Source organism: Homarus americanus, unplaced genomic scaffold (genome assembly GCF_018991925.1).
Source record: "Homarus americanus isolate GMGI-L3 unplaced genomic scaffold, GMGI_Hamer_2.0 scaffold14604, whole genome shotgun sequence".
Taxonomy (NCBI): Eukaryota; Metazoa; Arthropoda; class Malacostraca; order Decapoda; family Nephropidae; genus Homarus; species Homarus americanus.
This window is the reverse complement of record NW_024757203.1, coordinates 52,253-67,500: the sequence shown is the minus strand read 5'-3', so window position 1 is coordinate 67,500 and position 15,248 is coordinate 52,253. Positions and strand designations below refer to the sequence as shown.

The window sequence follows — 15,248 nt, the reverse complement described above, 5'->3', positions numbered from 1 at the left end:
GCTTAAGTGAGAATTATCGATAAGATTGAACCCTAAGCTGTTTATGGTTCTCTGAGACACACACACACACACACACACACACACACACGCACACACGCACACACACACACACACACACACACACACACGCATGGTATTATTATTATTATTATTATTATTATTATTATTATTATTATTATCATCATTAACAAAACACTAACTCACTTTAATCTTTACAGACTATGGTAATGAGGGCAGGTATCCAAGCAGCCTCTGGCACACCACCACACAAGGTACCTTAATTATTTCACCTTTATCCTTTAAAATACCTTAAAATACCACAATTCTATACTCTAAGGACTGAGATACCTTCATTTCTTACCTAAAATGACTTTAAGGTATAATTGCAGCTCCTAAAGGGAACACATTAGATATTTCATGATTGCCTCTAAAGATTTAACTAAATATTTCACATTTTTCCCCTTAAATTACCTTAAATGCTTAAATTATCTAAATAATACCATTCCATACCTAAAATAATTCCAAGGCTTCACTACGCATCTTAAAGGAAGCAACTACCTAAAAAAAAATAATATATATCCTTTAAGGGAGACGTCAGATGCCTGAGATATAACCTATTAGCTAAATGACTTAAAACCTTAAATGACTCTCCTAAAGTGAATATGTACCTTAATACCTCAAGGTTTATTAAAGGAAAAGAGGGAGAGAGAGAGAGAGAGAGCGAGGATAGTGAGAGTAGAGAGAGAGAGAGAGAGAGCGAGGATAGTGAGAGTAGAGAGAGAGAGGGGGGAACAGTGAGGTGTTGGAGACGTGAGAGAGGCTGAGAGGAGAGGTGAGGGAGGCTGAGGAGAGGTGAGGGAGGCTGAGGAGAGGTGAGGGAGGCTGGAGGAGAGAGGTGGGAGGGAGGCTGAGGGGAGAGGTGGAGGGGAGGCTGAGGAGAGGGGAGGGAGGCTGAGGAGGGGAGGGAGGCTGAGGAGAGGTGAGAGAGGCTGGAGGAGACGTGAGAGAGGCTAAGAGGAGAGGTGAGGGAGGCTGAGGAGAGGTGAGGGAGGCTGAGGAGAGGTGAGGGAGGCTGAGGAGAGGTGAGGGAGGCTGAGGAGAGGTGAGGGAGAGGAGGTAGAGGTGAGAGAAGCTGGGGAAGAGTTATGAGACGACAGTGAGAGTTGATAGAGGCTGAGAGGAGAGGTGAGAGAAGGTAGGGAGAGTGGAAGTGAGAAGTGAGAGGTGGTCCTTCCTCTCCTGCACTCTCCCTCCCCCCCTCACCTCCCCCCCTCTCCCTTAAGCCGGTGTTATTGTCAGTGAGCAGGACAGATTGTGTTGTCAGCTTTACTCTCCCTCCCTCTCCCTCTCCCCCCTAGGCCTCTAAATCTCCCCTCACCCTCCTCTATCTCCCTCCCCTCCCCCGGCCCTTTAAATCTCCTTCCCTCCTCTCCCTCCTCCCCAAGCTCCTATTACCCTCCCTCCTCCCCCACCAAACCTATACTGTAGTCTGGTCTTTATCAACGAACCCTGCCCCCTTCTACCTCCGGAGAGTGAGTGTTTATCAACGCACTCTACCCTTCACTTAGTACATCTCTATTTGGTCAATCAACCCTACAACGCACTCTTAACTGTTGGCTACTGTACCTTAAAGTGTTCTTTACTTATCACGCACTCTACCCCAAAACACACCCTGTAGCATTCTTAGACCACTTAATCGATGCTGAGATATATTTTCCCTGTAATGCTCTTTGGCACATTGCAGCCTCAACGAACACACTCTAATTAGTGACCTCCCACCCTTTTCTCAATACGTAGTCAAAATATGTGCAGAATCTAACAAACTCCGCTGTATAATGATCTACTATCTAGCAAATTGTGCTTCACTAACCTCATGCAGGGGTGGGAGTCGGGTGTAGCGGCAATATCTAGCACCATCTCCCAGCGACACCCGCAGTAATAACCACTGGGAAAAAATATGGCCCCCGAGATATGAGCGACCCTATCGCAGCCCGTTAAAACAATTTGATTCTGGGTTAAACCGTTCGTGGATCCCGCAACGCATCGCGGTGCGGATGTCGCCTAATTGAATCCGTTTTTTTGCGTTCGCGGGCTGACTCCCCCTTGCTTACATCTCACTTGTGTTTGTTTACTACCGAGAGTCCAAACCTGTATAGATACCAGAAATCATAAGATACAGACGACATGATTGATGGTGACATTAGCGTGAATCTCTGTGGCACGTAGGGTTAAGGGGATTAAGAAACAAGTGAGCATCACCCCGCCTCCTCCACAACAACAATCCGAGACTTACCGTCCGAAACAAAACAAAATCGCGGCGGGGAGAAGGTTAAAGGGTCGCACCCCCGCCATCTCGCGCCTCATATATTCAGTGAGGGTTTAAATTAGGGCACTTACACCCAGTTACTCTGGTAGGGGGGAAGCTAATGGCTTTATAACGCCTCTGTTCATTTATTAAGCGAGGAGACTTAGCGTGTAAGCCAAGCGCTTTGATCAATGTTGGCTCCGCCCTCCCTCGACCTCCTGCAGGCCTCCGACTCGCTTTACTGAGCTACTAAATTCCTTACTTATTGCTTATTAAAGTTGGCTTCTTGATGTTACTTAACGCTCACTTATTATGTCTTCTCGGCCTCCATTTAAGTTTTCTACTTACTGCTTAAAAAGTTGGCGTTACTTAAATGTACTTACAGGATATGTTATGGATTAAGGCTGATTTATTGACCTTACTTAAAACGTACTTAACAATGACATAGCCGTTTGATCTCACTTAAAGCACACACTCACACTTCAACCAATCAGAGCCAAGATGCATTCGTTATGGACCAATGAGGTATCGGCTAATGTCTTCATTACGTACCTTCATTCACTGTCTTCAATAACCTTCATTCCCTCCCTTTACTGTATCTATCTTTGTCCCCGAGTCGACCAATCATATCATAGCACCCATACCTTCCCCTTTAATAGACCAATCATATCATAGCACCCATACCTTTCCCTTCGATCTACCAATCATATCATAGCATCCATACCTTTCCTCCCTTCGATCGACCAATCATCTTCAAGATACTGGCCCAAAGATGGCGTCACCAGCCACCCTAACCAATCGCATGTCGAGACTCGCTTAACCAGTAATTTTCTCCCAGTTAGTCCATAAACACGAGGTGGTCAGGTAGTTAGGTTGGGGTAATTGTTTGCGGCTCTGGCACTCTCTCTGGCACTCCCATGGTTCGGTAGTTAACGTGGAATAATTGGCACAGATAATTTTTTTTCGGGGTAGAGGTTATGAAGTGTGTGTGTGTGTGTGTGTGTGTTTATATAAGTATATAGTGAGAGAGTGAGAGGGGGGGTGAGTCATTAGGGAAGGTTATGAGGAGGGGAGAAACAGGGGTGAGAGGAAGGGGGAGAGGGAGGAAGGAAAGAAGGAGAGCGGAAGGAAGGAAGGAAGGAAGGAGGGAGGGACCTATCACCCACTTACCATACACATCACCAACCTTGCCACTAGCTATCCACTATACCAAGTCGTGGTGGTGGTGGTGGTAGTAGTGACGGTAGTCGTGGTGGTGGTGGTGGTAGTGGTGGTAGTGGTGGGTAGTGGTGGTAGTAGTGGTGGTAGGTGGTGGTGGTGGTGGTGGTGGTGGTGGTGGTGATGGTGGTGGAGGTGGTGTGGTAGTGGTGGTGGTGGTGGTGGTGGTGGTGGTGGTGGTGGTGGTGGTGATAGTGGTGGTGGTGGTGGTGGTGGTGGAGGTGGTGGTGGTGGCGGTGGTGGTGGTGGTGGTAGTGGTGGTGGTGGTGGTGGTGATGGTCACTGGGCCACACTTCAAAAAGTAATTAATCCTCACGTCCTTCAAACCATATCCAGAGTCACCTGCAGCCTTCAGTGTGGGCGGGGGCGTAAATGTGGGCGGCGGTGGGGGGTTCTCCACGGGCGTGTGTTCCCCCCACCAGGATACCAGCACCCCTAGTGGACCACTCACACCCCTCCACCCCTCCAGAAGCAGTGACCACCCCACCACCCCGGCCACCACCCCCTACCACAACAATCCCCAACAACAACAAGGACAGGTGCCGCTATTGGCTCACTCACCTGCGTCCGGTAAGTCACTACTATCTTCCGTAGTTACCTCTCTGTATGTGTGTTAACCTAACCTAACCTAACCTAACCTAACCTAACCTAACCTAACCTAACTTTATAACACAGTAGGGGAGCCACGGGGACTGCTAGGTGCTGGGACTGACAACACCTCCACCACCACACAGCCGCTGGTGGTGGACAGTGTTGGTCACCATATGTCTCCCAGCCCTCAACACCACCACCACCATCACCACCAACATCACCAACATCAACACCACCAACAGCATCATCAACAGCAGCCGCCAGCCGTGTTGGAGACAGTAGAAGAACCTGTCTCCCAGCCGGATTCAACTCAGCCTCGTCTTGATGGTGAGAGAGAGAGAGAGAGAGAGAGAGAGAGGTCTGTGAATATAGGACTCATAAACGCTTTCCAAGACAGTAGAAATGAGGCACTCAGACAGACACAAACAGACAGACATGATACAGCAACAACACATACATTCCGTGACCTAACGTGACCCTCTATGACACCTCCTTGGTCCCTGTAACTTTCTGTGACTCTCAACTGACCCCATACAACCTTACATGACCTAACATGACCTTACCTGACATTATTTATGGCATCCGTGACCTTATATAAAGAGAGAGACCAAATAAAACCTGTATGACCCCTTTAGTGATCTTAATTGACCTTGACCCCAACAGAGAGCACGGACGAAGAGGAGCGAGGAGGAGGAGGGGAGGAAGAGGGAGGAGAGACGGGAGGGAAGAAGAGGAAGAGACGGATCCTCTTCACTAAGGCTCAGACGTATGAACTTGAGCGACGTTTCCGCCAGCAGCGTTACCTATCAGCACCTGAGAGGGAACACCTGGCCTCGCTAATTAACCTCACGCCCACGCAGGTAAGGTGGTGATGCACCTAGGTCAACCTAACCACATATATACAGTATATACAGACCCTTCACACACTCACAGAGGCACAAGTAGTGCCACTAACTACTTCTCATAACCTAACCATCAAGGTACTCGGCTGACAACAGTTAAACATTGCAGGTGAAGATATGGTTCCAGAATCATCGCTACAAGACCAAGAAACAACGGACGGACCGTGGCGGAGGTATGGACATGACCACGCCCCTCACCTCCCCACGACGTGTACCTGTGCCAGTCCTTGTTCGTGATGGTAAACCTGTACCCTCCGCCCACCACCACGCCCATCAGTTCAACACCCCGCCTACACCCTACACCCCGCCTTTCCTCGACGTGGGCGGCTATTACCAGCAAGCCACCGCCCATATGAGAGGCCTTACCACCAGTTCCACGCCCATCATACCTACTCACTCCTACGCGGGGAGTGTAGGCAGCATGATGTCTCCCTCTGCCTACACCAGTTCAGGGTTCCAGTCAACACAGTTCAACACTCACCCCCTCACGCCCAGTGCTACACCCGCTACGCTACACTACGCCGCCCCTACGCCCATGGGGGAGACCTCAGACTCCAACCTGACGCCCACACAGTACACAGCGACGGGGTTTCCTTACCAGGCCCAAACCTAGAGGGTGGTGGATGTGGTAGTGGGAGTAGGAGAGTTAGTAGGGGTAAGGTGTGGTAGAGGACCAATCAGACTATGGTTATAATGGTAGTAAACAATAACAACACTTGACCCCAGGGGTATGGTAGCAACAATGGTAACACCGTAGACCACCATGACCACCGTATTATGGTAGACGATCCTGCAATACCATTAACAAACCCATATAATGGTAGAGTTATGGTAGGAGGAGAGAGAGAGAGAGAGACAGGTGAACACTCGTCCAAGGTTCCAGGTTTTGGGTGGTGGTGAATTTAATGAAAAACACTGGTGGTGGTGGTGGTGGTGAAGGCGTTCTGGTTGGATGGCGGGGTGGGGTGGCGGCGGTGGCAGGGAGAAGATGGAGTGAGGGTGATCTACCAAGTGTGGCAGGCAGATGGCGCTCAGAACAACACTACCTTGGTCACACCTTCCAAACTCCGCAAGGTTTCTCAACTGTGCAGAACAAATAAATACCCAGACGTTGGAAAATATATACCTACTCTCTTACAGATATTTTTCTCATGGAGTTGAAGTCAATTCTTGTATTATAAAAGTAAAATTCTACCTTATTTATGGGAACTTTGTACATCAACAAGTAAGGACAATGTTGCTGGTGTAATGTAAGTATTCACACGATCGCCATGACAGCCTGTAAGGCAGTTTGTATACATTTTTGTGAGACATTTTGTTAAAGTTTAAGTGCAACAGTGATCAAAATATTATGTTCAGTGACTTTATAAATGTGCCTCGAGAGATGTGTTAGTGAATCCTTGTCTTAGTTTTAATTAGGTGTTTTTAATCTTTGATCTTAAGATAGGTTTTGTTTTGTGAGAATCATGACACAGTTTGTATATTTTGGTATAGACTTTAAAAGAAAAAATATGTGACTTTTTACACTGTATATCATGGTACAAACTGTAAGATAGCCGTGTTCACACAGTTTGTATATTTTGATGCAAAGTTTAAGACATTGACATACACAGTTTATATATTTTGATGCAGAGTTTAGGACGCAGTTCATGTATTTTGGTACAAATTAAAAACAAAACTGTATATACAATAATTGTATATTATGATGCTAACTACAAATGATCGTTGTATGCTGTATATTACAGTACAAATTATAAACCAAACTGTGTATTATACGGTGTATACATTGACCCTAAAACACAACTACATCTGGTCTTAAACCGTTATACAGCATTTTGTAAGTCAGTTTATTCTGTTTCTGCTGCACAGAACCTGAATACTGCACAGTTTAAGAGAGACAGCTGCACAGTACGTCAGAGATTGCTGCACAGGTCATTAGAGAATGTTGCACATTACGTCAATGATCTTCGCCCAGATCATGAAGGGGAGAGAGAGAGAGAGAGAGAGAGAGAGACCTGATCTATAAATAAACATACATGCCATGTGGCCTTAAGAGATAACAAGGTTGTTAAAAAGACGCTGAACCAGGTAGTTTGACCGTAAGTCTTGTCTCTATTTAAACAGTACACACACGCAATAGCATCTAACCCTAACCCTAACCTAACCTAACCTAACTTAACCTAACATAACCTAACATTATGGCTTATGTTAAGTACAGTATATATTATAAATTATATATTTCTTAAGGAATCGATTATACTTTCAATAAATATTATATTATTTTAAGGAGAAGGAGGAGGAGGAGGAGGAGGAGTAGGAGGAGGAGGGTTGCATGGTCTACCTGTCAGGCAATATATCACATCACGTGTGGGTCACCTGGATTAAATTGTCCACCAAGACTTAAGGTGTTGGTGTGAGGAAAATACTGGCTGGCGACACCTAACCTAACCTACACCACGTTCCTTCACGTCAGCAGGACCTGCCCCCCTGAAGTCCTTTACTGGTAAGCGTCCTCCAAGGCTACACACACAGGTCCTACACCACCTTCCTTCACGTCAGTAGGACCTGCCTCCCTGAAGTCCTTTACTGGCAAGCGGTCGCCTTTCCAGAGCCCGGGGTGACCTGTCTCATAAAAGCGTCATTTCCTCAAAGAGGTCGCGGTGTGAGGGTCAGGTCGTGGAGAGACGCTGTCCAGGCTCACAGCCAAAGGTATAAGGATTTTGAGAAGGAGGCATTTAGCTCTGAGGATTCCAAAACGAACCTTCTCTAATTCTTGAAAGGGACTACCCACTCCCCCTCCTACCATGGGCTCTCAGCATCGAACGATCGACTCGTCCCGATCATGTCCCCGTCTTTGGCCTCCCTTCTTCCGCGTCCACATCACTTACTCTGTTCTTATTTCACTCTTATGGTCGTTAGAAATACTATATAGTTAGAGCTATAGATGGATATATGATACAGAGTGTGATATGTGGTGTGTAAAGGTGAGGGGAGGGGTAGTCGAGGCCGTGGCTGCAGGCGGACGGAGGCGGGGAGGGGCGGCCGTCAAGCGGGGAAGATGGCTCCCATTTCCCCCGGAGGTCGCTTCCGACATGAAATCTAACTTGGTCATCACTTGCTCAGAGGAAAAGGCGGGGGACGGAGGAGGAGAAGGAGCCAAAGACGTAGTGGGAAGAGGAAGAGGAAGGAGGAGAGAGGAGAAATACCGAAAGGTCCCTCCGCACTTCCCTCAACATTCTCATCTCCTCGTACTATTATTATTCCTCGTAAATAAAGAAACAAACACATAACACATCTCTCTCATATCCAACATGGCGTCCAAACTCCCCAAGACTCTACTTAAATGAGAGTTAAATAAACTTAGCGTATCTCTCTGTCTCCAAATTCTCAGAGATAAAGACGTTTAATATCTCTCCGTCTCTCTCTCCTTAACTGAGAGTGTGAGAACGTCTCTAGGTAAGGTAGACAATGAGACAGACAGACAGAGACAGAAAAAACAAATCCACTGAAACTTAAACGACAACAAACAAACAAACAAACAAACAGGGATAAGAAAAGAGCCAAGAAACTCAGAAGAGAGAAAGAACAAAAGAGACAATAAAGACGGTAATAAATGTATGACAATTGAAATAAAGAAAACTAACATAAATCACCAGGGTGTCATGGGCTGGCAGGGTATGACAGGCTTGACAAAACACAGGGTGTCTCAATGTATGTCTGTCATGACGTCACCTACAATGGTGTCACGTGGTGTTGTTGTTATTATTATTGTTATTGTTGATGTTATTAATTAATATTTCTTTTTTTCACCCCTATGTTTAATAATGATAATAATAATAATAATAATAATAATAATAATAATAATCAGTATTTCTTGGTTATTCCTTTTATTCTTTTATTAACCAAATAGTTTTCTCTCTCGCCTTCTGTCTCTCACTGTCTCTTTAAGAAGACGGGGAACACACACACACACACACACACACACACCTGTTATATACACATTTTTTATACTTACATAAGTGTGTACATGAACACATATACATACGCACACACATATAAAGTTGTACATACACACACACACACACACTCACACACACACACACACACACACACTCACACACACACACACACACACACACACACACATACATACACAGATTATCTCCCAAACTCCATACAACTCCACCCTCCCCTCCCAACCAGCCTCTCATCACCCCTCCTCTCTCTCCCTCCACCCCATCATCCTCCCCCATCACCCCTCCCCCATCTGCACACCCCCATCATCACACCCCATCACTTCCTCCCCTCCTCTCTCTCCCTCACCTCTCCCCTACCCCCCTCACCCCCCCCCTCACCCCTACCCCCCCTCACGTCCCCTTCACACGTTATCACTACGAAAAAAAAAACATTTTGGTGCAGAAACACAAAAGGTCACTTTGTACACCTCCTCCCTCCCTCCCCCTTCGGAGCTACGTTCACGTATCCTGACGTGCACACACACACACACACACACACACACACACACACACACACACACACACACACACAGGTCTACAATATCGTGTACACACCCATCCTCCTACCACATATGTGCGTATATCCTTTACTATGCACACACACACACACACTCACACACACGCACACACGCACACACACACAGATCTACACTAATCCCCCTCTACTCTAGATCGACGCATACACACATTTCTAACTTACAGAAATGTACACACAACCACCCCCACACTACCCCTCTACACCTACACACACATGTACGTATTCTGGGGCCCACATGTACACCTTAGGGTTTTCACATTTGTCTTAACCCTTACGATATGTACTGATTGAGTCACTCGACTTGTTTTTCCTGTGTTTGCTGAAAACAACTCAATGTTTGGCAAGATTTCAAGATGCACAGAGTAAATATTAGCCAAGGCTTCCCCGAGCGTGAACTGTCCGCCATCTTGGAGCTTCATAATGAATTAGTGGAGGGGTAGGGAGGAAGGGAGGGGGTGAAGGTGGGGAGGGGGAGGGGGTGAAGGTGGGGAGGGGGAGGAGAGGGGGTGAAGGTGGGAGGGGAGGAGGGAGTGAGGAGGGGGTGAAATGAGGAGGAGGTTGTAATGGAGATAGGAGGGGAGGGAGGAGATGTGGAAGGTGGGGGGTAAAGGTGGGAGAGGAGGTAAGTTAGTGGTGGATGAGAGAGGGTGAGATGGAACAGAGGGTCAGGTGTTGAGGTGGAACAGAGAGGGAGAGAGAGGAGTCAGTGGAAGAGAGGGGGAGGAGAAGGGGGTGTTGCTAAAACCATCCATGCACATATACACCCTAACACTCCCCCCACACCCACCCCACACCCCACCCATTTAACCACTTAAAACACCCACACCTACACCCACATGCACTTCACCTGGCACCGGCTGGGGTAGGTAGGTGGATAGGTGTGTGTGTGTGTGTGAGAAAGAAGAGAGAGAGAGAGAGAGAGAGACAGAGAGAGACAGAGAGAGAGAGAGACAAACACACTCCACACACCTGAAGATCATTAACTCACCTGTAATCCTTTTATGCATCACAGGTAAAAAGAAGACTCTACCTCCCCTCTCTCCTTATCCTCCCCTCTCTTCCCTCCTCCTCCCCCTCCTTCTCTCCTTCCTGAACCTCCATAATAACTAGGAAAGAGAGAGAGAGAGAGAGAGAGAGAGAGAGAGAGTAACCGTCCTCCAACTTGCTCCTTGCCTACTTGATTATACCCCTAATTACAGAACGACAACGCCATAAGCAACATCAAAACCATAAGATCTATCCACCAACTCATCATTACAGAGAATCCCGACCTTAATGACTCATGTGGTATAGCTCTTTGTTAGGGTGTGTTTTCCCTGTTGGGTCTTGGTGTTGGCTCAGACGGACATCACCAGCGGCGTGTGTGTGTGTGTGTGTGTGTGTGTGTGTGTGTGTATATGCCTCATTCTTTTACCCACATTTGCCCAGGATTTTTTGTGTCGGTGGGAAAATGTGGTGGTGAGGAGGAGGAGGGTGGGGAGGAGGAGGAGGAGGAGGAGAGTGTGTGGAGTTTTTGTGTGTGTAGTGGGGAGTGCGTACATGTGTAGAGTTCGTATGTATTACAGGGCGTGTGGGTAGAGTGGTGGGTAAGTAGAGTGCGTGTGTGGGCTAGAGTGCGTGTGCGAGTGGGGTGTGTGTGTGAGTGGGGTGCATGTCAGGTAGAGTGCGTGTGCAGGTAGAGTGCATGTGCAGAGTAGAGTGCGTGTGCGAGTAGAGTGCGTGGAGGACGGCTACTGCTGCCTGAATGATCTTACGCTCCGTCGCTTACTCCCACTGGCTACCTAATGAACTTGGCATCTGTGTCTGTCTGTCTGTGTTGCACCTGTCTGTCTGTCTGCCTGTCTGTCTGTCTGTCTGTCTGTCTGTCTGTCTGTCTGTCTGCCTGTCTGTGTTGCACCTGTCTGTCCTGTACTGCCTGTCTGTCTGTCCTGTCTGTCTGTCTGTCTCTGTCTGTCTGTCTGCCTGCCTGTCTGTACGCACCTGTCCTGTCTGTGTCTCTGTCTGTCTGCCTGCCTGTCTGTCTGTCTGTCTGTCTGTCTGTCCTGCCTGCCTGTCTGTCTGTCTGCCTGCCTGTCTGTGTTGCACCTGTCTGTCTGTCTGCCTGCCTGTCTGTCTGTCTGTCTGTCTGTCTGTCTGCCTGCCTGTCTGTGTTGCACCTGTCTGTCTGTCTGCCTGCCTGTCTGTCTGTCTGTCTGTCTGTCTGTCTGTCTGTGTTGCACCTGTCTGTCTGTCTGTCTGTGTTGCACCTGTCTGTCCGTCTGTTTGTCAGTCTGAGTTTGAAGCAGTATGCATGTATGTATGTATGTATGTGTGTATGTATGTATGTGTGTATGTATGTATTTGCATATCACACAAGGCTTCTCAGTCTTCACACCTGGCATTGACAGCTTACATCTGATCTGTCAGGTGTGCGATGTGTTAATTAGACATACATACCTGTTCCTTGAGTCAGGTGTGTGTGTGTGTGTGTATGTCATAGCCGTATACATGACTGCCATACACACATACACACGTGACTAAATGACCTTCCGTGAGTCAGTGAGGTGTGTCGTGTTGCAAGGTCTAACCAGAGGTAACACGACCCCAGGTAGGTAGTGAAGATGTCTCTCTCTCTCTCTCTCTCTCTCTCTCTCTCATGTTTATCCTGAGTGTTGAAACATGAGGGTAATCTCAACCTCTTCTCTCTCCTCCTACCTATTCCTCCTCTCCTTCTACTCCTTCCCCCTCCTGCTCTTTCCACTTCTTTCTCCTCCTCTTCCTCCTCCCCCTCTCTTCATACGCCTGCCTCTTCTACTCCTACTTTTCCCACATTATCTTCTTCTGTTAATTAACTTTTCTTCCTCCTCTACTTGATTCTTTTTCCTTATCATTTTGTTCTCTTCCTTCTTCTAGTCTCTCTTTATCTTCTCCTCTTCCTTCTCACTTCCTTTATTCCTTCTTTCCTCCTTCTTCCTTCCCTCTCAGCCCCTCTTCCTACAATACAAGATCTCAGACGTGACCTCTCGCCATCTTTGTTGACCAGGGGGGAGGGAGTAGGGAGGTCATAGGGAGGTAGGGAGGTTAAGGGAGGTAGGGAGGTTAAGGGAGGTAGGGAGGTTAAGGGAGGAATGGGAGGAGGTGAGAATAAAGGGGAGGAATAGAGGAAAATGAAGTAAGGAGGGAGGGAAAGAGGAGGGTTGAAGGTGAGGGAGGAGAGAAAGGGAGAACGGATGAGGGAGAATGAAGAAAGGAAGGAAAAACAAAAGGATAAAAGAAGAAGAAAAGAGTGAGTGTGAGAGACAGAGAGAGAGAGAGGGAATAGAAAGAAAAATAAGAAGAAGAGTTGGAGGAAGAGGAAGAGGAGGAGGAGGAGGAGGAGGAAGAGGAGGAGGAGGAGGAGGAGGAGGAGGTGGAGGAGGAGGAGGAGGAGGAGAGAGTAAACTTACACAAAAGGTCTGAAAAATCCAACGACTCTTTAAAATCAGCCCCCAAAATATTTAAATCCTGTTTCTTTTAGTGTGTGTGTGTGTGTGTGTGTGTGTGTGTGTGTGTGTGTGTGTGTGTGTGTGTGTGTGTGTGTGTGTGTGTTGAGAAAAAAAAATCAGGTGGACCATAACGAAAAGAGGAGTAGTCCCTTGTGTGGGTGTAAAGTGATGGAGTGGTATTATCTCTCTCTCTCTCTCTCTCTCTCTCTTTCTCTCTCTACCAGGACAACTGAGGGCTATAGGTTAGGGGGGAGGGGTTGGAGAAGGTGAGGGGTAAGGGATAGGGGATAGGGGGTAGGAGGAGTGGCCGGGACCTACACAAACATACATACAGTGTTTGTTAACCATACGTCAGGCAGGGTAACAGACGGTGTGTGAAAGATAAACAAACACACACACACACACACACACACACACACACACACACACACACACACACCTTGATTCACCTGGATGTCAGAATTTGCTTATTAATCTTTTCAAGACGATGTCAACCCTTTGAGGACGATGATTTAATCCTTTGAGGACGATCCTTTGAGGACGATGATTTAACCCTTTGAGGACGGTGATTTAACCCTTTGAGGACGATGATTTAACCCTTTGAGGACGATGATTTAACCCTTTGAGGACGGTGATTTAACCCTTTGAGGACGGTGATTTAACCCTTTGAGGACGATAATTTAACCCTTTGAGGACGATGATTTAACCCTTTGAGGACAATAATTTAACCCTTTGAAGACGATAATTTAACCCTTTGAGCACGATGATTTAACCCTTTGAGCACGACGATATAACCCTCCATTCACCCCCTCCCCACCTACCTCTCGATCCTCCCCAACCTCTTCCCCACCCACCCATTCCTATGACCCTTTCATCCCCTCCCCCACCTCCTCCCTCCCTACCTCCTCTCCCACCCAGGTACTTAAAATTCCCATGTACAATTTTGTGTCGCTCCTAAATACCAGCCACTTGACATAACACAGTCACTAAGGTCAGCCCCTCACGCTACTTCCCCTCCCTCTACCTGCCCCCCTCCCCCTCCCCTACCTGCACCCCTCCTCCCTACCTGCCCCCACTCCTATACCTGTCCCTCTCCCTTATACCTGCCCCCTCCCATCCCCTACCTGCCCCCTCCACCTCCCCTACCTGCACCCCTCCCCTTCCCCTACCTATACCTGTCCTCCTTCCCTATACCTGCCCCCTCCCCATCCCCTACCTGCCCCCCTCCCCAGGTGATGTGAAGTGCTCCATGGCAAGTATAAGTTTAGGTTAGGTTAAATGACATCGATCAATCAGAAGAGAATTACGCATAGTGAAGAGTTGAGAGCTGAAAGAGTTATTCAATTTAATCAGTTCTCAATGAAATTATACAAAGGATTATTCATCTTAGTCAAAGTTAAATTATATGTCATTCACTGTGAAGAGTTCTAAAATTATAGGCACAGGGACCCTATAACTCGGTCACCAGATGGCAGCACTGGTGAAGGAGGTCCCCCCCCCTTCTCCTCACAACAAAGATGGCCGTCGATTGTTGACATTTTTCTCAGAGTTTGGACAATAACTTCAACACTTCACGACCTAAACCAATCTACGGTTAAGGTGTGTTTTAACCTTACGACCTTAACAATCTTGTTTTATCGGGATGTTTAGTATAAAGTTTATTTTAATGCAGAGAAAAACGACTTTGAATTTACTTAAGAACTGACAATAAGACCGTGGCCCGTGTGTCTTTATGACTTCGGCTAATTGACAAAATCCATTACTGAACTGTGTGTGTGTGTGTGTGTGTGAGTGTGTGTGTGTGTGTGTGTGTGTGTGTGTACCAAGCTGCTATGTACAAGAGGAGGAGACTCACACTGAGCTATTGGGAGGGATGGAGGAGGGTAGGGTAGGGAGGAGGGGAGAGGAGGAAGGGTGAGGAGGGGTGGGAAGGGGAGGGGAGGGTTGAAAGTGGGTAGGGGAAGGGAAATGGTATAGGTAGGAGGAGGAGAGGGGAGGTGAGGTAAGGTGAGGTAAATGATAAGGGGAGAAGGAGGGGGAGGGGAGAGGGGAAGAGATAATTAGGAAGGAAAAGAGATAGGTGTTATCTCTCTCTCTCTTTACTCTCCTCCCTCCCCTCCCCTCCCCTCCCCTCCCTCACTAGCCCCCTCCCGTCATACCTGTACCTGAATCAGCAAACACTAATTAACACAGAGACGACCACCTGTATTGTCT

General features: G+C 47.5%; 1 protein-coding gene across 6 annotated transcripts in view; it reads left to right on the top strand.

The window, feature by feature from the left end:
- Positions 1-6,654, top strand: part of LOC121857404 (homeobox protein Nkx-2.3-like) — a 12,994-nt gene extending 6,340 nt beyond the window's left edge. For 4 of the 6 annotated variants that reach the window (XM_042353439.1, XM_042353436.1, XM_042353440.1 and 1 more), the window contains 5 exons: positions 219-272; positions 3,860-4,093; positions 4,199-4,441; positions 4,778-4,974; positions 5,126-6,654. In XM_042353439.1, coding sequence (XP_042209373.1) covers positions 219-272; positions 3,860-4,093; positions 4,199-4,441; positions 4,778-4,974; positions 5,126-5,629 — 1,232 coding nt within the window. In that variant the 3' untranslated portion in view covers positions 5,630-6,654. The remainder of the gene's footprint in view (positions 1-218; positions 273-3,859; positions 4,094-4,198; positions 4,442-4,777; positions 4,975-5,125) is intronic. The other 2 variants (XM_042353438.1, XM_042353441.1) reach the window with 2 other exon arrangements.
- Positions 6,655-15,248: the final 8,594 nt, after the last annotated feature.